Below are 22,200 nucleotides of genomic sequence, written 5' to 3' on the forward strand. Positions count from 1 at the left end.
TTTTAAAAAAAAAGGCTGATTAATAAGATTTTGTTCGTGTTCTTCATCTTTCATCAGATTTGCCCAATACTCATGGTCTGGCTGTCGACTGGGTGTCCAGGAACCTGTTCTGGACCAGTTATGATGCCAACAAGAAGCAGATTAATGTTGCCAGACTGGACGGCTCCTTCAAAAATGCTGTCATCCAGGGCTTAGACAAACCCCACTGTCTAGTGCTCCATCCAGTACTGGGGTTGGTCTCGCTCACAAATGCACACACACACTCATACTATAAAGCTGTCATGTGTCGCCACACTGAAGCTTTCAGAAATTGCTCACAGACACCCTCCTGGCTTCACCTATAACTTGCAACAGATACAAGCAGAAGTCTGCACAAAGACACACACAAACAATCATACCAAGTCTGTCTGGCAGGTTCCCCTCTGTGTGCGCTCACAGTAATTCTGTTCCTGACCTCGGAGTGTTTTGTCACTCAGGAAGTGGTTCCAATCCTTCTCCCTTCATGCCGCCTCTCTGTCTTTTTTTTTTCTGTTTCTGTTTCAAAAGTTTCTGTGCTCAGAGTATAAATAATTTACAGCAAGTGTCTCTGTTGCTTTGTGTGACTTTTTCTGTTTCTCATCACTTTCTTCTTTGTGTTTATCTTACATCCTGTCCATTCCTGTCTTGCCTTGCAAAAGTTTTTCTTTTTTTGCCAGCTCCAAACATGAACCTGGCCTCAGTCTCAGAGAATAAAAAAGTCCATCTGTATTCATATACTCAGTTTTGATCTGCCGGAATATGTGGGCTTTTGTGTGTTTTAGGTCAATGAAGAAAATATATTTTCTTAAGACAAGTCTCTGCCTCTGTGTGCATTACTTCCACTGTACTCCTTCCTCTCTGTGAAAGGCTTTAGCCTCCTTAAGAGGAGGAATGTTTCCGATCTGAGCATTGTTGGCGTGAGAGAAAATGAGAAGCAGATGTGAGATCTGTGAGCTCTCCCCTTTTTCTGGCACACAAACATGCTGACCCCACCAAAGGTGGGTGGGGTCAAAGAAAGTTGAGGCGGGGCAAAGAGTTGGGACGGATATGTGTGTGCGTGTGTACACAAACATGACAATATAGGGGTTTATATGCTTCAGAGGCTTTATTTAAGGATAGTTAACAAACAAAGGAAGGGCGTGGTGGCTCTGGCTGGATTTAACAGAAAGTGAATGAGCATAGAAAATGTGCGGTCCAAACAAAGTGGCGCACACACGTATATACATGTTACCCTCTATACTCTGCATATGTGCATTTCCTCATGACAGTTTGAGAAGCAGTCATTTATGTGAGTGCATCTGGTGTGGGAGATTAAAGCTGTCAGCGGTTGATCGGGACATTAATTAACTGCTGAACTAAACGCACTGAAATATAGTTTATTTGTCAGGTTTTTGCCAGCTTTATTTCTGCCTCACTCATCGTCATTACAGTCTGTTGATGCGATTTTGGCTTTGAAATGAAAACGGCAGATTGCGTTTTAGAAAAGACCAAGTAAGCTCACGTGCAGTTCGGTGTTGCTCACACACCTGATGCTCTCATTTCTTATCGATAACATCACTGTTGTTCATGCTTTGTGTACCTATAGGCTTTATGGTTTTCAGTGGCGTACTACCACGGTTGGTTCAACAAGTTTAATAGTGATGTAGTAAAATTTCTCTCCCTCTCTCTTCCTGTTGCGTATCATATCTTTGTGGATTCTCTGTGCGCGCCTCCATCAGGAAGCTGTACTGGACAGATGGGGACAACATCAGCATGGCCAACACAGATGGCACCAACCGCAGCGTCCTCTTCACCAACCAGAAAGGCCCTGTTGGTGAGTTAGCAGCTCTTTTCTGTGACTGTATAAGCAACAGCACCCCCTAGTGACAGGGCAGATGATTACAACAAGAGCTGTCTTTTTACTTTTACTTGTTTTTTTTTCAGGCCTCTCCATTGACTTTAAAGCTGAGCGGCTTTATTGGATCAGCTCGGGAAACAGCACCATTAACCGCTGTAAACTGGACGGCTCTGGACTTGAGGTGCTTGAAGGGGCCAAGGGCAAGCTGACCAAGGCTACTGCTCTGGCCATCATGGGTAGGTATCCAGAGTGCATTAAAACTGCAATATTCATCTCGTGTGATACTACTCTTATCTGACTGCGTTGCATTGTAAATTTCTCCGGTTAACACGGTTCTTGTAGTGTGAGATCAGGTTTTAATGGAGAACGCTGATCATCCTCATGTGCGCTGTGTCCTGTAGGAGACAAGTTGTGGTGGGCCGACCAGGGAACTGACCAGATAGGAACCTGTGACAAGAAGGACGGTGGAAACTGGAAAGTCCTGAGGAACAGCACTTCTCCCATGATGCACATGAAAATTTATGATGAAACTGTGCAGAAAGGTGCAGAGTTTGGTGCTGCAAGCCAATTTTTCTGTTTTGTTTTGTTTTTTTCAGTCTTTTTTGCTTTGTGAAATTGCTCTGCAAAAAAAATAGGAAGAAGATATGTCCTTGTTTCATTTAAGATCTGCTGTGCAGACTGCATGTAGCCCAGAGCTTATGTGTGTATCTAAAGCACATCTGTTTATGCCTCTGTTACTAGTCTTTGATTTGTTTTATTTGCTCTTTGCTTTTGTGTTTCCAGGCACCAATCTTTGCAGTAATAACAACGGAGACTGTTCCCAGCTGTGTCTCCCCACCTCCCCGACCACCAGATCCTGCATGTGCACTGCAGGATACAGCCTGCGCAGAGGGCAGCAGTCTTGTGAGGGTATGATGCTCCCATACCCATGTCTTATGCCTGATTTTAGACAATCCTGGATATATGAAGCGATAAATGTGAAGTGATGCCACGCTCAAAAATGAACATTTTATTTGTTTGCTTTAGGTGTCGGCTCTTTCTTGCTGTACTCGGTGCACGAGGGCATACGGGGTATTCCCTTGGACCCATCAGATAAGTCGGATGCCCTTGTACCAGTGTCGGGCACCTCCCTAGCAGTGGGCATAGATTTTCATGCTGGTAAGAAATTCTCTAGTTCTGCATATTTCGTGTAGCTGAATTCACTGCTCCATAAAATATTTGTTAAAGCTACTAGCTTCCTTTTTCAGTCCAACTCAGTGTTTTACTTTTTCCCACAGACAATGACACTATCTACTGGGTAGACATGGGCCTGAGCACCATCAGCCGGGCCAAGAGAGACCAAACCTGGAGAGAGGACGTGGTCACTAATGGCATCGGCAGGGTAGAGGGCATCGCTGTGGACTGGATTGCTGGTGAGAGAAACTGCGTCCCGGCTCATGCGTCCTAAATTTAGATAATGACAGTTAGACATACTGATAAAGAGTGTTTTGCTTTTCCTCTCTGCACATTTATCATGCTTGCACATACTGCCTGTCACTGTTAAAAGCAACAGTGTGGACCTGTTGCACTAAGTGAGAAAACAGAAAGTAGATGCAAAAACAGAGAGAAAAAAGTATTATTTCCAGGTCAATGCGGTTTAAAAATTAGGAAATTATTTCTCCTTCATCCTCCACAGGAAACATCTATTGGACAGATCAAGGCTTCGATGTGATTGAGGTGGCCAGGCTGAATGGTTCCTTCCGCTATGTGGTGATTTCGCAGGGCTTGGACAAACCTCGTGCCATCACTGTCCATCCTGAGAAAGGGTGAGAACGAATGACACTGTGCCAGGTTCCTACTTTAGCTTCTCCTTCTGTGATTTATCTCAGTATTGATTACTGCGGTATTTGGTTTTCTGTCTTTGCGTGCTTTGGTGCGAGCAGCTACCTGTTCTGGACAGAGTGGGGCCAGTATCCCCGCATCGAACGCTCTCGCCTGGATGGATCTGAGCGAGCCATCCTCGTCAACGTCAGTATCAGCTGGCCCAATGGCATCTCCATCGACTATGAGGTACACCGCAACAGATCATTTTTTACATTTATATCGCTGACTTGCAGCACAGAGAGTGGGCCTAACATTACTTAATGTGGGAATGTAGGATGGTATGCTGTACTGGTGCGATGCCAGGACTGATAAGATTGAGCGCATCAACCTGGAGACTGGAGAAAACAGGGAAGTGGTGTTGGGCAACAACAACATGGACATGTTCTCTGTGTCTGTGTTTGAGAGCTACATCTATTGGAGTGACAGGTCAGATACAACATTCCTACTCAGTCTTATCCCTCTTTTTGCGAATGGTATTCACCCACAGTCCTAATGTTTATTTATAAATATATATATTTATATCAGCAAACGTCAGCTTGCATTTAATGCTGATAATCTGTCTGGTGTCAACCAGGACGCATGCTAATGGCTCCATAAAGAGAGGCAGCAAGGACAATGCCACAGACTCTGTGTCACTGAGGACTGGTATTGGGGTCCAGCTCAAAGACATCAAGGTTTTCAACAGGGCCAGGCAGAAAGGTAAGCAAAGTGTGCTTTAAAGGTGACCTGTTACGCTCATTTACAGCTCCCCATTTTTATTCTGGCACTCCCTGGAATAGCTTTGCATGAATCGCATTTCAAAACACTCCTTATTTACTCTTTAAAGGTTTTTATGGAGCACCTCAGTTTATCATATCTTTGAAACTTGTTATTTTAGCTCCTGTATCCTTAAGCTTCTTCTTTCTAAAACCCAGATTTTCTTATGACTGGCTGTCCTTGCAAACAGGACGTAGTGCTTGGAAATTCATGTTTAGCTGACGTCATCTAAGCCCTGAAGTGGAAACACAAAGTTATAGATGAAGCATGTAGCGCTGTGTGAACCCTGAGCTTATCACCTTAGAACACATATGCATTATTATTATTTAATATACAGCAGTGGAGAGTAAATTTTCCCTATTAAGTTTTAATTTCCTAAATTAAAAATGTGCAATAATGAATACATCAACATTAAATCTGAACAGAAAAGTGAACAAAATCGTGTTTTTGTTTCTTAAAATGTCAAAACTTCTAGATTAATGTGCAAAAGTAGTTTTTGCAACAGTGCAAAAATACATAAATACTTACAAATCCATAAGGTTTACACTAAAGCGTTGATCAGTCACAGTCCACACAGTGTTACCACCACAGAAAAATCCCCAGCATCACTAAAGGGGCAAATTTCACTGATGGATTGGCCAGGCATCTCTGGGCATGTATGAGTGCACTGTGCACGGGTTTCTCGTGATAGCTGAGAAGCTTGTTGGAACAAAGACCTGGGACAAAATAGCGCACTGCTTACTTGGAGTTTACACATAAGAAACTGTTTGATAAACTACATTTTTTTGTGACATACTTTTGAGAGCTATCTGCAGACAGCAAAGCTGAGATAGCAAACACAGGAAATGCTGGAAAGTCTGTTCTCGACCACATCATTGCTTGGCTGCGCTGCATCGTCTGCCTTCACATGCCTCTACATATATTCTATAAAATTAGTAAAAGTATAATAAGAGTCAGGTGAAAATATATTATAATTCAAATGTATATTTAATTGCATTTTGTTCTCTTTACAGGAACAAATGTGTGCAAGGAAAACAATGGCGGATGTCAGCAGCTTTGCCTTTACCGTGGCAAAGGACAGCGTACGTGTGCCTGCGCCCATGGCATGCTGGCTGAAGACGGCCGCACCTGCCGCGACTACGATGGCTACCTTCTCTACTCGGAGCGCACCATACTGAAGAGCGTTCACCTGTCCGACGAAAACAACCTGAATGCCCCCATAAAACCATTCGAGGACCCCGAGCACATGAAGAACGTCATCGCACTCACTTTTGATTACAGAGGAGGAGGAGGCAAAGGAGCTAACCGTATCTTCTTCAGTGATATTCATTTTGGCAACATCCAGCAGATCAGTGATGACGGGTCTGACCGCAAGACTGTAGTAGAGAGTGAGTTTTCCCGATTCTTAAGTTGGTTTTCTTAATGCTTTGTGCTCTGTCCAAGTAACTAACATGACATGGTGATCTGGCCTAAACCTCCCACCCTACCCCACCCAAGGTTTATGGCTCCTGTCATTTGTCCAGTCATAAGACTCCCTGATAAGAAATCTTCCTGGAGAAGAAATCTGCTGGCTTTTCCCCAAAATACTCATATTTATTCTGTAGATGTAGCCAAAGGAGAAACAAAGGAAAAGCATTTTTTTTAGAACAGAGTGAGAAGCAATACAATCAGGCTGAGAGACAGATAGACTTTCATTCGCCTTATCTCAGCACAACAGAACACGGGTGCACCGTTAATGTTTTACTTTAATCTCTTTTACAAGGAATGCGTGATATTCCCGCTGTGCATGTAAAGCAACAAATCCCAGAGCAAAGTTCCTGCTCAATTCAAGAGCAACTGTTGTTCAAAGCAGTGATGCTGACTGTTGCTGTGAGAGCTCTTGAGTTGACTTTGGTCATGAAGGCAACGCTGACGTCCAGTTTATCTGTAGTCTTTGATCAAGTTTTTTAGCTTGTATTTTTTTGTCGATCCCAGTTGCCAGCAGTTCCTCGCTGTGCGCAATTAAAATAGTCACGTTATGACAAGTTAGTTACTCGTAGTAATACTGTCAGGCAGCAGCCATAGCCACATCCCTGCTGTCTCTTTGTCCGTCCCTCTTGAACAGCCTCAGTAGGTCCTGCCTGAACTTTTCAGACATCAGCACATAGAGAATAGGGTTCATCACTGTAGAGGAGGTTGCCATAAAGCGTGCAAACACAGCAAAGGAGCCATAACGTGGTGAGGCTCCAGTGGCTCCTGTGCCTTTATTCGCCAGTAAGGCCAGCGTCATGCCGTAGGACGGCAGCCAGCACAGGGTGAAAGCCAGCACCAGCATAGCCGACGTTTGGGTCACTTTGCTTTGGTAACGCTCCACCTGGGGGGCTCTTCCAGCGTGCCGACTCCTCCATAGGAACATGTAGATGCTGCCATATGCCACTGCTATGGTAACTAGTGGTAGAAAGAAGGCCACAAAGAAATGAGACAGTCCATAGATCAGCTGGTCACGGTGGGTCTGGAAAGCAAAGCATGCAAGCCTGTCAAGGGCTTTTTGTGGGGTTCCTACAGAGCGAAAGACTAGCTGTGGAACAGCAAGGCAGCAGGCTGGGACCCAGACCAGTATGGCAGCTACAGAGACTCTGCGAGTAGAGAGAAGGGAATATGCTCTGGCAGGCTTCACAACAGTCAGATAGCGACACACAGACAGTGTGGCCAGAGTAAAGATGCTGGTTGAAGAGCAGGCTGATCCCAGGAAGCCCAGCAGACGACACATGAAGTCACCAAACGGCCAGTGCTGCATGGCTATAGCAGCCGTGTGGAAGGGAACCATGGAGAGCAAAAGCAGGTCTGAAATGCTCAGGGCCAGAAGCAGGATGTCTGTCCCCATACCCATCACAGAGTTTTGGGGAGACTGTCCAATACGTCCCACCCCTCTCCTCCATCGCTTACATAAGATTACTATCACTATGGTGTGTCCGCTAACTCCCAGCACCAGAATTAGTGAATCTAGTATTGGGACTAGAACCTGTTCCACATTGTCCAGTCCAGGGTCACTGCTACTGTTACCCAACAGATCCTCTGAGCTTGTAGAGTTCAGCAGCAGCATTGTGTCTTCACAGTTTTGTTCAATCTGGTCATAAAACTTCTGATCATAAATGTAGGAATGATTAAGGACATTGCAGTAGCAGTGTTCTCAGAAATGACAACGCACAGATTTACAGTTCAAAGTTTAACATGAATCACCTCAGACTGAATCATGTTAAATACATAAACACATATGACACCAATTCCTGTGACTGTGCTGACTGTATAAAAGTGTACAGTTAAAGCTGCTTTCTCTCGATCTGTTCCACCTCTTATTGGCTTGGTATTGTAGAAGGGAACAAAGTGAGATCAGGCCCCTCCACTGAAGTCAAGACACACCTGATTTCTGAGCTGCTTGTCATTCTTCTGGTTGAACTCCTGTTAAGGGCAAGCGGATGTTGAGAGGTGAATGCTGTAGATTGTGTGAGTTCAGAGCAGGCAGCTACTCCACATGGCATTCGCCTTCCACAATCAGTATTCCTCATATATCCAGGAAAGGGACTTCCAGAGAAAACCGCAACAGTGGAAAGGATAGTAGATAGTTTGACAGGAAGACAGGATGAAGTAAGCGGTAGGTGAACTCTGGACTGGTTATGATAGAGCAGGACATGGATGGGCTGTCCAACTCTCTGTGGGAGGGCCTAATGAGGCCCAACATATTTTTTTTTTTCCCATGCTCTATTTAGTTTCTTCCCATTTTGTGGAAAGGCCTCTGCATTGTCTCGACATGCATTTGCAGCACAGCCTGCACAAAAACCTGCGCTGATACAAAAAATAAACAAAGAGCGACACAGTGAGATAGTGTTTGCCTTCAGAATCAGGGTAATTATTGACTCCCGGCCTGATGGCAAACACTGCACTGCTATCATACCTACTGTAGATAAACGGCCATAAAATCACTGTCAGTTGAGCTCAAGACCTGTATATTCAGCTTGCCTGTATTGGCGCAAGCAGCGTGTGAAAATGTAGAGAGTCTTTGGTAGCCCTAGATCAACAGTAATGTGATTTGAGCAGACAGTGGTGGCAGTTTGTGATTTAAAATTCATTAACACCGCTAAAGAAAGAGGAAATGGGGGTGAATAGATTTCACGGCGCTCTCTATCGATTGTTAGGGTTTTGATTTATGAGTGCGAGAAGTCGCTTTGCTTCTCTCAGAGTCTCATAGCGTGCGCTGGACGCGCGATGATTCACGTCTGTGGTGTCGCACTGGAGATATTGAGGTGTAGTGTGAACTGTCCCACCTGGTGGTAAACCTCACCGTTGCTTTGGCCTGACATCTGATGGGATGAGATCATATCCAGTCCTAAGAAAAGGCTGCTTTAATCATTAGACCTGCACTGTTCCATTGCAGCAGCTGCAGTAACAAGTAGGTGACTATTACTTATTATTTGGAGCGGTCTCTGACTCCATGAAGCACAAGTTACAGTATTTGTTTGTGTCTGCGTTGCGTGTTTTCTCAATACCGGTGCAGCTGTTCTCCATCTGATGTTGCAGAACTTTGTGTTCCTCCGTCTTGGCTGACTTTTGGCTGTCCTCTGGCCTCCTTTCAGCCATGAAGCTCCCAACTTCTTATTAATTTTAAGGCTGGGAAAGCAGAAAAAATGACCTCTTGCTTCTCATCTCCTGATGAGGCAGTCCAGTGGAAAGTAATATGCTAGCTGGTAACCGTTATTGTGACCTTTATCCTCCACTATTTGCTGGATAAAAGCCTTGAATCACACAGTGTTCTTAGTCATTAATACTAAGCTGTCATGCCCAGAGCCCTGACTCCGGGTTGCCACACTGCAGTCTGCCAGCTCTGAGCTGCTGCCAAACGGTCTACACTCGGCCTTTTAACATAACCCCGTAGTTGACATGCTTCTTTTTCTTCTCCCTTTTTCCTCTTCTATCTACTCCGTCCCCCACCTCTGGTCGTTGCCTTCTCTTACTGTCTGTGTGCTCTTCTCTCGATTCCTTCATGCTTTTTCAGATGTGGGCTCGGTGGAGGGGTTGGCATACCATAGAGCCTGGGATATGTTGTACTGGACGAGCTACACTACCTCGACTATTACCCGCCACACTGTGGACCAGAGCCGCTGGGGTGCCGTTGACCGGCATACAGTGGTCACCATGTCAGGAGACGACCACCCGAGGGCCTTCGTTCTCGACGAGTGTCAGAGGTAAGAACTGATTCAGTTGTTTATATCGCCGATTTGCAGGCCATTCTGCTCACGCCAGTTCATTACACCTGTTTGTATCACTGATTACTATGTTGTTTTTCCACAGCCTGATGTTTTGGACCAACTGGAACGAGCAGTTTCCCAGTATCATGCGCGCCACTCTGACTGGCTCCAACGTCCTTGTGATCATTGGCACAGACATCCGAACCCCCAACGGCCTGGCCATAGACCACCGTGCTGAAAAGCTTTATTTTTCCGACGCCACACTGGACAAGATTGAACGCTGCGAGTATGATGGCAGTAGGCGCTACGTGAGTGACAAAAACACTAAAAATATTTCTAATGCTGCATGGCTGAGCAATGTGACTGTTTAAATAGCAGCCGTCAGCTTTTTACTCTTTCACTGGTTTGTTAGAAAAAGACTGGGGTTCTCACGACTGTGGTTTTGCTTCCCCCTGCAGGTCGTGCTGAAGAATGAACCGGTCCATCCATTTGGCCTGGCGGTGTATGGAGACTACATCTTTTGGACCGACTGGGTGAGGAGGGCTGTGCTCCGGGCTGAGAAATACACCGGGGCAGATATGAAGGTCCTGCGTGCTGATATTCCTCAACAGCCGATGGGTATTGTCGCGGTGGCCAATGACACTAACAGCTGTAAGTCTTTACACCAAATGATGAAATTCAATGTAAAATTTGGGGGATTTTTCATCACAGTCTTCTGTCGTAAGACTACGACTGCTGGACTGTTTCATGTAAATGTGTGAAGCAAATCGATCTTAAAGCCTGTAAACCAAACATTGGTTGAGCCTGAGCCGGTAAAACATTCAACATCTTTTTCACATTTATGATAAGTGGAGGAATCCTGAATTTTTCTCCTGTTTTTTAAAATTTTTATTCCTCTCTGCATTTATCATTGTTCGTATCTTTTTATTTCAATCAAGTCAAGCATTTTTCCACTCTACCGTATCTTTTCCCTCGAGTTCCCTTATTCAGTGAACAGTTTTGCAGCAATACCCGCAGCACCGATGCAAGCCGAGAGCCCGCTGTAACAGCCGCAAATCCTATTTAGATAGAGTCACATTGTGCATTCAGCTGAGGCAGAGCCATTGCCGGGTTCACCCAGGTGTTTCTGTCTGCTCATGATGTGTGTTCGCCTGTGTGTCAGGAGATTGGATGCGAGATCAGAAATTCTCAGGTTTGTGTGCTAACTGTCCTCCTGTTTGCACAGGTGAATTCTCCATGTGTCGTGTTAACAACGGGGGATGTCAGGACCTGTGTTTGCTGACCTCTGAGGGAAGGGTCAACTGCAGCTGTCGGGGCGACAGGAAGCTATTCGAAGACAACACTTGCATAGGTAATTCAAGAATGGGACACGCTTATATGGAGGAAATGTTTATACACAGGAAACAAAGCGAGGGCGATTTCAAAATTCGGACACATTTTTTTTATAGCTCCATAAGTAAACAGAAACACTAAATCAGATCAATGTGCCTTTAAAACACAACAACCTCGAGATAAATTTGTACACTGATTTTCAAGGTACCTAGCAAACAGGTTGTTTGGAGGACTCATCACACTTCTTCTGTGGATTTAGGCTGTCTTCATCTAATCTTGATAACTGAAGAGAAGGGGGCTGGTCGGGGACTGTCTTTGGTAGAACTTGTTATTGTTTTTGCTGAAGATGGATATTAAAAACTCTTGGCTGAGTTTTTGAGGCCGCACACTGCAGAATGAGCTGAGACTCGGGCCTCCGGCCTCTGGGCCTGCAGCTCGGTTCACTCTGGCACAGCTGGCTGCCGGCGGGCACGCCGGTGCAACCACCTCTAGCTTCTGCCCAGTGGCTACTGGGTGACCCCTCGTCTGGGGATCCTCACCCCTTCCCATGAGGGTAGCACGGATGCCCCTCCGGTGGTCCTCCTTGGGCTCTTGCACTCTGGGGCCTCTGGATGTCTGGGGCCTGGATCTCCTCCATGCCTGCTTCATGCCCTGGGGGACAGGGCTATGGCTCTCTACATCCTCTTGCGCTTTCTGTCCTGCGTGCTGCACAACAACATTCAATATTTAGTATTTACTGCTGTTTACACTTAGCTAGATTAATGCGATGGTGTTGTGTTTAGTATGTTGCTTTGTTTGGTTTTTTTTGCTTGTTTTCTATTCTTTTTCTCTCAACAGGTGATCCAGGAGATATTTTTTCCCCCTTTCTCACTGTCCCTCTCCCCTTCTGTTTTTCTTTTCCTTCCTCTTTCTTTCTCCCTTTCCTATCCCTCACTCATGTCTTTCCCGTCTGTAACAACTGAAAATAAAATAAAATAAATAATAAAAACAAAGGTCGATCAAATGGACCAATACGGAAATGCCACGATGATCCATTTGGCAAAATAAATCCATTGGGTATCCTTGTTGGTCTTCAGACAACAATTCTGACGGCTAAAGAACCAAATGGGACAGGCAAAAACAAACTGAGCAGCATTACTGTAGATGTGTCCCCGATGGTTCTGTTGCGTGGTGATGCTGGTGATGATGAGCAGACATTCTTCTTGGGCAGAACTTGATGTGATAAAGTAACAAGCAAAGACAGATATCGGCTCTGTGCCTGCTCTGATTGTCTTGGGTTAGGCAACTCTTCCTAAGTCCCTATTTCTCTCTTTTTGCCTGTCAGCCCTCAACACTACATGTAACAGCATTGATGAGTTTGAGTGTGGAAACGGAGACTGCGTTAACTACACCCTGACTTGTGATGGCATGGCTCACTGCAAGGACAAGTCTGATGAGAAGCAGTCATACTGCGGTGAGTGGAACCTTTTTTTTGAGCGTCAAAACACTATCAGCTGTGTTTTTTCTTGTTGGATTTTGTAGTTAGAATCCATCCTGTCTGGTTTTCAGCCAATCGCGTCTGCAAGAAGGGCTACAGACGCTGTGTGAATGCCCGCTGTGTGGGTCACAGCTCCTGGTGCAACGGGCAGGATGACTGTGGAGACAGCTCAGATGAGCTCTTCTGTAACAGTGAGTCTGTTTTTTCCAATTAATCAAACATTTTTGCATTCGCATTTCTTAAAATATTGCTCTCACTAACCGCCGCCTCTCCCTCTCGCCAGCCACGCTGTGCTCAGCCGATCAGTTCCAATGCAAAGACGGCGGCTGCATCTCCAACTCCAGCAAGTGCAACCAGAAAGTGGACTGCGAGGACGCTAGTGATGAGATGAACTGCAGTAAGTTTGTTCTTAAAAATTAAATGTTGACATTTTTGCTACTCTGAGGCGGTGGTAAAATGTTTTGCCTTCTCTCTTTGTTAAGCCGCCACAGACTGTTCCAGTTATTTCCATCTGGGAGTGAAGGGAGTGACATTTCAGAAGTGCGAGTTCACCACACTCTGCTATGCACCGTCTTGGCAGTGTGACGGTGCCAACGACTGTGGAGACTTCTCAGATGAAAGAAATTGCCCTGGTATTTTAATTACATCTGACAGCTAAATCTACTTGGATTGAGTTTTTTTTGTTAGAGTAGAAAGAACTATTTGGATTATGCCACAGGGAACAGGGAAAAACAATGAATGTTTTCATCCATTAAATTGTGGTTTGGGAGGTAATTCTCCTTGAAGAACACAGCAAAGTAAATGTAATTTGTTTTTCCTCTCTTCATGCTGGATTAACTCTTTGATGTTTCCTTTTCAAACTAACCTCTTTTCTGCTGCTCTGCCAGGGAGCGGGAAAACAAAGTGTCCGACGCCCTTCTTCGCCTGCCCCAGCGGACGTTGCATCCCTATGAGCTGGACCTGTGATAAGGAGAACGACTGTGAGAACGGTGCGGACGAGGCTCATTGTGGTAAGTTTGTATACGCTGTACAGGACAACAGACCATTGCTTTGTTTCAATGTCTTTGCTTTGCACTTTACGTGTTCTCACTTCTCCTTTAGACAAGTTCTGCTCAGCCACCCAGTTTGAGTGTGGGAACCACCGCTGCATTCCTAACCGCTGGGTTTGTGATGGAGCGGATGACTGCGGGGACAGCAGTGACGAGGACAGCAAGTGCAGTAAGTGCTGAAGGCATATTTAGACATGGACAAACACTGAACTCCTAAAGTTGAGTGAATATTGCAACAGTTTTTAACCTGCAGCACTGATTAAAAGTATGAGTCACCCCTCATTTTTGTATACTGTATACTTTCATAGTCAGTAAGATTTTCTTGCAATTTTTAGTGTTCTTGATCAGTAGATCTCCAGGCGTTCAGTTATTTTCAGTCGAGTTCTTGTACCTGAACATTTTCTAAAAATTTATTTTTGTTTGTTAAACCACTTGACTTGATTTGACTCATGCCCTTAACTCAAAGTTAAGCATAAAAAGGCAACTAACTCATGGTATGGATCAGTCTACACATAACAAACAACTTAGCAAAGAACCAATAAGTTGTATCCAAGGAAACTGGAAAAGCAGAATACAAATGCAGAAGAGGCATTGAGTATCTACAGCAGATGAACAATATCTGAAATCCATGTCCTTAAGAAATAAGAAGAAATCCAGACATAGGAGCTGAGATAGAAAAACACACAATGGAACACCATTAGTCATGGATTGGCGTCCCCAAAGCCCGGACCTCAAAATGATTTAAACAGTGTGCGACAATCTTTACAGAGAAAGCAACAAAAAGCAGCCATCATCCAAAGAAGAGCTTTGAATGTCCTTCGAGAATCCTGGAGAACTGAATTGTACCACATGTTTGCATGTGCTTTGCTGCACCTACCTCACATTTTCTTAGCAAAATATAAGGAAATGATGGGTGGTCTTATGCACACTAAACAATTTTAGTTTAATAAGTGCAAAACATTAAGCTGTGTACAAAAAATGTAATTTTCTTTATATTAAAATAACCATTAATAGGCATTCCAATCAGTCACCTCTTTCTATTACAGAGACTAAAACCTGCAGTCCAGAGACGTTCCAATGCCCCGAATCACACAGGTGTATTCCTAAACGCTGGATGTGTGACGGAGATAAAGACTGTCCCGATGGAGCTGATGAGAGCATGAAAGCTGGCTGCTGTGAGTGCAAGCCGAGGGCTGAGTTTGATCAAGATAAATAGATTTTAATAACTCTCATAGACTAAGGAATATCTGTCAGTTTTAGTGATCTCACTTGTGCGCCAATTATTTCTGTGCCTCAGACTTCAACAACACATGCAGCAGCAATGAGTTCATGTGCCAGAACCGACAGTGTATACCCAAGCACTTTGTGTGTGACCATGACAACGACTGCAGCGACGGCTCAGACGAGTCCCAGGAGTGCGGTGAGTGGAGCCGTGACCTGTGATTTGAAACACTCTCCCGCCTCCTGAGTGTGGTTTTTTTTTTTTTTTTTTTTGCTTTTTTTTTTTTTTGAAGTAGCATGTACTGTTTGTCGCTACAGAGTATCCGACGTGTGGACCGAACGAGTTCCGCTGTGCGAACGGACGCTGTCTCATTAAAAATTCATGGGAGTGTGATGGAGACTTCGACTGTCATGACCACTCAGATGAAGCTCCAAAAAATCCCCGGTGCACTGGCCCAGGTTAGACACACAGAGTCTCTCCAGAAGTACTTTATTTATTCAGTTCATGTATTCAGTATATTTATTGAATTAGTGTGATTACAGGACATGTAAAATTCATTTTTAACCACTGAACTTGCAAAAAAATACAAAAATAAAGGGACAATAATATTATAGCATATATAAAGGAGGTTCCGGGAAAGAAAGTGAACAAGGAGAAGTCACAGTCTTTATATTATAATTAAATACTGTATGCTAACAAGCCTAAAAGAGAATAAGACTCCACTATCTTTATCTTTTTGGCAATTGTAATCCGCTCTCAGCGTTTGCGACTGAAATTAATCCTGAGGCTTTTATATCAGCTACGCCGCCTGACATTTTCTCTTCATTTGTTTCTCATTTCATTGCTCCACTTTGTGGAACAGAGAAGAAGTGCAACGACACCGCGTACATCTGCAATAATGGAAACTGTGTGAACGAGACGTTGCTCTGCGACCATAAAGACGACTGTGGCGACGGCTCTGATGAGCTCAACTGCTTCATTAACGAGTGCCTGAACAGCAAACTGAGTGGCTGCTCCCAGCTCTGTGAAGACCTGAAAATAGGGTTTAAGGTAAGTGAACAGCATGAAATTAGGACTTGAGTTCTTAAGTAATGGTTGTGTAAAAACAAATATTGCACAGACTGCTGCTTTACTTGTTCTGTGCTTTGCTCCCCCACAGTGCAGATGCCATCCCGGCTTTCATCTGAAAGATGACAGGAAGACTTGTATTGACATAGATGAATGCACAACCACTTACCCGTGCACACAGCGGTGCATCAACACGCACGGCAGCTTCCACTGTCTGTGTGTGGAGGGTTTCCAGCTCAGCCCCGAGAACCCCACAATATGCAAATCCACTTCTGGTAAGAAATGTGACAGATTATTAGCATTCAGGGATGTGTTTAAGGGAAAGCCTCTCATAATTTGTCATATTCTCTCTTCACTCCTTGCAGATGAAGAACCTTTCCTCATCTTTGCCAACCGCTATTACCTGAGAAAGCTCAACTTGGACGGCTCTAACTACACCTTAATCAAACAGGTGAGCCCTGCAGGTTCAGTCCTGCTGATGTGATTGGAAAGTGCTGGAGTTTATCTACACAACAGACTAATGCAGTTCCCATGCCTTGACAGGGCTTGAACAATGCTGTCGCTCTAGACTTCGACTATCGCCAGCAGATGATTTATTGGACAGATGTGACCACCCAGGGCAGCATGATTCGACGCATGCACATCAATGGCAGCAATGTTCAGGTCAGCATAGAAGCGTCTTGGCAGAGGAAGAGAAATAAAATGTGCTGTTAATAACTGCCAGAAATGTAAACTATATTCAAAATGATGAATGTGTTCATGTACATTGCATGTGCAGTGGAAGCCAAAGACACGCATTCATTTTCAGAAAATAAGAACTGCCTGTTCATTTGTCAGGTTCTTCACCGCACATCACTCAGCAACCCAGACGGCCTGGCAGTCGACTGGGTGGGAGGAAACCTGTACTGGTGTGATAAAGGACGGGATACTATTGAGGTGTCGAAGCTGAATGGAGCTTATCGAACAGTTCTGGTCAACAACGGCTTGAGGGAGCCTCGCGCTCTGGCTGTGGATGTACGCTACGGGTAAGAGTGACACTGCAAAATGTTCCTAACAGAGAGGGTTTTTTTTTCTTTTTCTTTTTAGAAGAAGAATTTGTAGGTTTCTGTTTGAAGTGAAGGGCTCACTTTACCAATATCTGTTGTAGTCAGTAACCTACAACTGTAGGTTACATGAGGTGAAATGAATATGAGACTCTAAATCAATTTTTCTCAAACAGGGTAATAATACTGCTTTGGAGAACTGCAGGCCGAATAAGATTTATTTTCAAAAATGTTATGTACAATTCCTACAATTAGTAACATTTAAAAAAATGTAAGCTTGATAAAGCTCGCTTACTAGATTCATGTGTGTTCCATCCTGATCTTGTTTGATGAAACTCCTGTAGAGCACTTTGTCACTGGTCTCTTGCCTTAAAAAGCACAATTTTAATACATTTCTCTTTCTTACTTTCTAGTAAGATAGTCTTCCTGTTTTCAGTGAAAATTTGTATCTAGTTTAACCGGTCAGCTGCTGTAAAAGCTCACAGAAATGTTTTCCATCTTTTTAGTTGTGAATTTTAATCCATAGAAATGAAGTATTTTTCAGTTTCTTCAGACATTAACCATTTTTGATGGTCAGTGCATAATTGTCAGACAAAATATCAAAGGTTGACAAAATAAGAAGGTTGAATGTCTAGGACATCTTGAACCTTGTAAATGTTAAATTCAGATTTGCTATTAATCAGTAAACCTTATAAATATCCTTCACAGGTACTTGTACTGGTCTGACTGGGGTGACAACCCCCACATAGGGAGGATTGGGATGGATGGCACCAACAGGAGCGTCATTGTGGAGGATAAGATCACCTGGCCCAATGGTCTAACTCTGGACTTTATTAATGACCGCATTTACTGGGCTGACGCTCGGGAGGACTACATTGCGTTTACTAGCCTGGATGGAACAAGCAGACATATAGGTAACGTATACATAAATGCACAAGAACAACTTCAGGTGTTGATTTTGTGACTAAATTCTCCGTCTTTATGCTTGCACGTTGTAGTTCTGGCCCAGGATATTCCCCACATCTTTGCCATGACTTTATTTGAGGAGTACATCTACTGGACAGACTGGGAAACAAAGTCCATCAACAGAGCTCACAAGACTCTAGGGACCAACAAGACCATGCTGATCAGCACCTTACACAGACCCATGGACATCCACATTTACCACCCATATCGCCAACCTGATGGTAGGACCAAGATACCCGTCATTAACAACCACATGTTAATCTTCATCTGTGCTCTGGTTCTGTCTGATTTGCTCTGTGTTCTCCTTGTTAACATGTCTCTCCTCTTCAGTGGAAGGCCACCCGTGCCAGACTAACAATGGAGGCTGCAGTAACCTGTGCTTGCTCTCTCCTGGAGGCGGTTACAAGTGCGCTTGCCCCACCAACTTTTACCTAGCAGCCGATGGCAAACACTGCTTGTCCAACTGCACCGCCAGTCAGGTAAAAGCATATCTGCCTGTATTAAAACATGATGACGCATCACACTACCAGATATTTAAAAAAATCATCTGTTTTTCTTCTTTTCCTTCAGTTTGTTTGTAAAAACGACAAATGCATCCCATTCTGGTGGAAGTGTGACACTGAAGATGACTGTGGTGACCACTCAGATGAGCCCGCAGACTGCCGTGAGTGATCAGACCGTAGCAGTCGTGACACATTACTGTTGTAGGCTGACGTTTTGGTTATGGTGGTTAATAATGCGCCACGTATTCTCCCTGTAGCTGAGTTTAGGTGCAGACCAGGCCAGTTCCAGTGTGGTACGGGCATCTGTACTAACCCGGCCTACATCTGTGACGGAGACAATGACTGCCAGGATAACTCTGATGAAGCCAACTGCGGTACAAACACCTACACGTGTCTACAGAGTCTAAATTAGAACTGACAGTCTTTATCTCATGTAATCACTATTTATTGTATTTGTTTGGGTTTTTTTCAGACATCCACGTGTGCCTGCCAAGTCAGTTTAAATGTTCCCACCCCAGTCGATGTATCCCTGGCATCTTCCGCTGCAATGGGCAGGACAACTGTGGAGACGGAGAGGATGAGAAAGACTGCCGTAAGTCATTAGTTCCTCTTCTATTTTCTTAGTGTCTCCCTTGCCTGTTCCCTACAGTGTGGCTGCCTTTTTATCTTAAACACTTTGGTTCGGAGCAAGCTGTCTCCATCACTTGTAGCAAATTTGTCCCATCTGATTGCAGAGAGGCCATAACCGTGCTTCTTTTGTCTCACTTAGGCCACTATACTATTAAGCAGATGGGAAATTGCTAAACGCTGTGTCCCTCTCCGGAGGATCTCTGTCCTTTTTGACCTTTCCTTTAGCAACGAAGCCCTTGGGCCAAATTATGTTGCATAATGTAATTGGGATGGCATTTGGTAAGAACATTTCATTTTCCCTAGAGAGAGATTACATGAACTGTTCAGTTGTAGTATCCAGAGGTCAAAATTAGCATTTTAGCACCTTTATAGCAGGATCTCCATGTTTGCACTTTGAAGGAGCCGGTAGCAGAACCCAAGCACTGCAGCCTTTTAACATGTGAATTCTTCAAATGGAGAGCAGCTTGTCTTTATTTAGTGTGATGAAGTAAATGGGCCCATCTGTTTGCCTCATATGCAGCGGAGGTAACGTGCGCCCCCAACCAGTTCCAGTGTACCATCACGAAGCGCTGCATCCCACGGGTGTGGGTGTGTGACAGGGACAACGACTGCGTGGATGGATCTGATGAGCCTGCCAACTGCAGTAAGACATCTTTCTTTTTATTACGACGCCAAAACAATTGCTCTGCTTATGAAGAGCGTCTCCTCCGCACCGAAATGAAATGGCTCAGTAATAGAATCTGACCAATTATACTAATGAGACGCTGTGAATGTCAGCACCAGAGGAAATCTGGATGCGGAGAATATTGCGCTGGAGTTTAAAAGAGAAATTTAAAACTACGGAGTGAAACAGAGCTGCATCTAGACTTTTATCATGTCGTCGTTCACCCTTTTATTGTCGATTGATTAAAACCCAGGCAATTTTTTTTACAGCATCAGTAAAGGAGGCATGATCTGTTTATCCGTTAGGAGGGAATAAGCCTGTAAAGTCCCATATCTACTTTTGAGGGTCTAACCCAGTCAGTCTCCTCTGTTGCAGCTCAGATGACATGCGGTGTGGATGAGTTCCGCTGCAAGGACTCGGGCCGCTGCATCCCGGCACGATGGAAGTGTGACGGAGAGGATGACTGCGGGGACGCGTCGGATGAACCCAAGGAGGAGTGTGGTAAGGAAAGAGTTTTGGAAGATGAATAAAGATAAAAGATGCTGGCGATGAGGGGAAACTTGTGCTAAATATGTATTTTTGTACAGATGAGCGGACGTGTGAGCCTTACCAGTTCCGCTGTAAAAACAACCGCTGCGTGCCTGGCCGCTGGCAATGCGACTACGACAATGATTGCGGTGATAACTCAGACGAAGACAAGTGTGGTAGGTCGCCCCAGCTTTTCTTACTTTTGGATGGGACGCCGCCCACTAACACTCTCAACCACCCTCGACGCACAGTGATTTGTAATGTAATTGTTAAGTAATCTGTTCCATTAGAGTGGGTTTTAGTGGTGAGCAGGGTTTCGCTTGTCACTCTGCGTTTGTGTCTTATATTTATACACGCATGGTTGAGATTTAATTTGTTTTTAAGTTAGATGGCTCTACGGCCATTTGCACATCTCACGTTCACATCATCTCATGTCTGTTTTGCATTTCACACTGGCCAGTTGCTGTGAGCCAGAGGTAGGTGTTATCACCAGTTACCCAGCCCTTTGTGTGCCCCCGGCTTTTCTTTTAGTCCTGCCAGTATTTTTTTTCCATTTTATTTGTTTATTTTTAAATCCCAGTAGCTCTTTTAGCTCCCGTGTTACACATGCCCGATTCTGTACCCACCGAGCCAACCCTGTGATATGAACTATCTGACTTATTTTATCCACGTACGTCCGGCTCTCAACAGAGCTTCTTGTGTTGTTTTTTTCAGTCTGCTCTATTCCCGCCTTTTCTCTTCTATTTTCCTTTCCTTACACCTCTCCTTGCTCCTTGCTTTGACTCTCCTTGCTCCTTAATCATGCTCACACCCATTCTGAGCGCTTGTCCCTGTGTCCTCAGTGCCTCGCCAGTGCTCCGAGAGCGAGTTTGCCTGCACAAACGGCCGTTGCATTGCAGGGCGCTGGAAGTGTGACGGGGACCACGACTGCGCTGATGGCTCAGATGAGGTATCGCTCACATTTTAACTTCTGATGGAACTTTTTGGTTTAAAATCTGACGTGCTATAATGAAAGCAATTCATTTTTTTTTTTCTTTTCAGAATGGCTGTGATGTGAAATGTGACAGAGATCAGTTCCAATGTAAAAACGGCCACTGCATTCCCCTCCGCTGGCGCTGTGATGAAGATCCCGATTGCATGGATGGCAGTGACGAAGAGAGCTGCGACAGCGGCGGTAAGAAGCATGCGTCATCGTACCACCACTGGATATTTCTAACAAAGCTAATTCTTAAAATATCAGCATCTAAGACCGATGATGACTGAGCGCTCGCCGCTTTGTTTCAGCTGGTAGACACTGCCCCCAGGATGAGTTCCAGTGCAACAACACCCTTTGTAAACCACTGGGCTGGACGTGTGATGGTGAGGATGACTGTGGAGACAACTCTGATGAGAACCCACAACAGTGTGGTGAGAACCAGTGCATTCCTCACATTGCTAGAATTACAGAAGACCATTTGATAGCCTGCTCTTATAGAGGTTTTCTTGTTCCTTAATGCTTTTTCTCCTTTGGTCCTTCAGTTAAATTCCAGTGTCCACCCACAAGACAGTTCCGGTGCCATAACGACCGTGTCTGTCTACCTGTATCAAAACGGTGCGATGGTGTGAACAACTGTGGGGACAACAGTGACGAACTCAACTGCTGTAAGTGTGCTTTTTTGAAAATGAGTATTTATTATTGGATTGATAAGGAGGGCAGGGCTTTAGTAACTTACTGTAACGTCAGATAAAAGCTGCGTATTGTTTTGCAATTGGATGTAAGACTTTTGTTATGGTTAATTTTTCACATGTAACATGTTAAAAATAACTTCTCTGTGACCCTTGTTCTCTTCCAAAAGGGAGTACCTCCAAACCAGCGTGCCAAAAGGATGAGTTCGGGTGCTCGAACGGCCGTTGCATCAGCTCAGTTCTGCGCTGCAACTACTTCAACGACTGTGAGGACTATGGCTCTGATGAAGTCAACTGCAGTAAGAAAGGTATGTTGGGCCACAGTGAATTTGTCACATTGGCAGTGTTCACCCTCTG

At 44.6% G+C, this 22,200-nt stretch overlaps 2 protein-coding genes across 3 annotated transcripts in view; one reads left to right on the forward strand and one right to left on the reverse strand.

Moving 5' to 3' along the window:
• LOC102798012 (low-density lipoprotein receptor-related protein 1-like) overlaps window positions 1-22,200 on the forward strand; it is a 97,954-nt gene that overhangs the window by 68,063 nt on the left and 7,691 nt on the right. For both annotated transcript variants that reach the window (XM_087840708.1, XM_087840709.1), the window contains exons 30-73: window positions 58-232; window positions 1,737-1,831; window positions 1,942-2,091; window positions 2,257-2,397; window positions 2,639-2,764; window positions 2,882-3,013; window positions 3,133-3,267; window positions 3,531-3,660; window positions 3,778-3,904; window positions 3,993-4,144; window positions 4,293-4,417; window positions 5,488-5,862; window positions 9,504-9,693; window positions 9,800-10,004; window positions 10,155-10,347; window positions 10,922-11,047; window positions 12,353-12,481; window positions 12,577-12,696; window positions 12,789-12,902; window positions 12,988-13,137; window positions 13,393-13,515; window positions 13,607-13,723; window positions 14,601-14,729; window positions 14,852-14,974; window positions 15,094-15,234; window positions 15,639-15,826; window positions 15,936-16,119; window positions 16,210-16,295; window positions 16,388-16,507; window positions 16,682-16,869; window positions 17,596-17,801; window positions 17,886-18,074; window positions 18,184-18,332; window positions 18,424-18,517; window positions 18,614-18,730; window positions 18,829-18,948; window positions 19,507-19,629; window positions 20,026-20,151; window positions 20,238-20,354; window positions 21,021-21,127; window positions 21,220-21,352; window positions 21,463-21,585; window positions 21,697-21,819; window positions 22,014-22,151. In XM_087840708.1, coding sequence (XP_087696834.1) covers window positions 58-232; window positions 1,737-1,831; window positions 1,942-2,091; window positions 2,257-2,397; window positions 2,639-2,764; window positions 2,882-3,013; window positions 3,133-3,267; window positions 3,531-3,660; window positions 3,778-3,904; window positions 3,993-4,144; window positions 4,293-4,417; window positions 5,488-5,862; window positions 9,504-9,693; window positions 9,800-10,004; window positions 10,155-10,347; window positions 10,922-11,047; window positions 12,353-12,481; window positions 12,577-12,696; window positions 12,789-12,902; window positions 12,988-13,137; window positions 13,393-13,515; window positions 13,607-13,723; window positions 14,601-14,729; window positions 14,852-14,974; window positions 15,094-15,234; window positions 15,639-15,826; window positions 15,936-16,119; window positions 16,210-16,295; window positions 16,388-16,507; window positions 16,682-16,869; window positions 17,596-17,801; window positions 17,886-18,074; window positions 18,184-18,332; window positions 18,424-18,517; window positions 18,614-18,730; window positions 18,829-18,948; window positions 19,507-19,629; window positions 20,026-20,151; window positions 20,238-20,354; window positions 21,021-21,127; window positions 21,220-21,352; window positions 21,463-21,585; window positions 21,697-21,819; window positions 22,014-22,151 — 6,354 coding nt within the window. The remainder of the gene's footprint in view (window positions 1-57; window positions 233-1,736; window positions 1,832-1,941; window positions 2,092-2,256; window positions 2,398-2,638; window positions 2,765-2,881; window positions 3,014-3,132; window positions 3,268-3,530; window positions 3,661-3,777; window positions 3,905-3,992; window positions 4,145-4,292; window positions 4,418-5,487; window positions 5,863-9,503; window positions 9,694-9,799; window positions 10,005-10,154; window positions 10,348-10,921; window positions 11,048-12,352; window positions 12,482-12,576; window positions 12,697-12,788; window positions 12,903-12,987; window positions 13,138-13,392; window positions 13,516-13,606; window positions 13,724-14,600; window positions 14,730-14,851; window positions 14,975-15,093; window positions 15,235-15,638; window positions 15,827-15,935; window positions 16,120-16,209; window positions 16,296-16,387; window positions 16,508-16,681; window positions 16,870-17,595; window positions 17,802-17,885; window positions 18,075-18,183; window positions 18,333-18,423; window positions 18,518-18,613; window positions 18,731-18,828; window positions 18,949-19,506; window positions 19,630-20,025; window positions 20,152-20,237; window positions 20,355-21,020; window positions 21,128-21,219; window positions 21,353-21,462; window positions 21,586-21,696; window positions 21,820-22,013; window positions 22,152-22,200) is intronic.
• On the reverse strand, window positions 6,450-7,556 carry LOC102777051 (galanin receptor type 3). The gene has a single exon (XM_006808803.3). The coding sequence runs from the start codon at window positions 7,554-7,556 to the stop codon at window positions 6,522-6,524; it is 1,035 nt and encodes a 344-aa protein (XP_006808866.2). The 3' UTR covers window positions 6,450-6,521.

Source organism: Neolamprologus brichardi, chromosome 5, assembly GCF_056152115.1.
Source record: "Neolamprologus brichardi isolate AB-2024 chromosome 5, ASM5615211v1, whole genome shotgun sequence".
Classification (NCBI taxonomy): Eukaryota; Metazoa; Chordata; class Actinopteri; order Cichliformes; family Cichlidae; genus Neolamprologus; species Neolamprologus brichardi.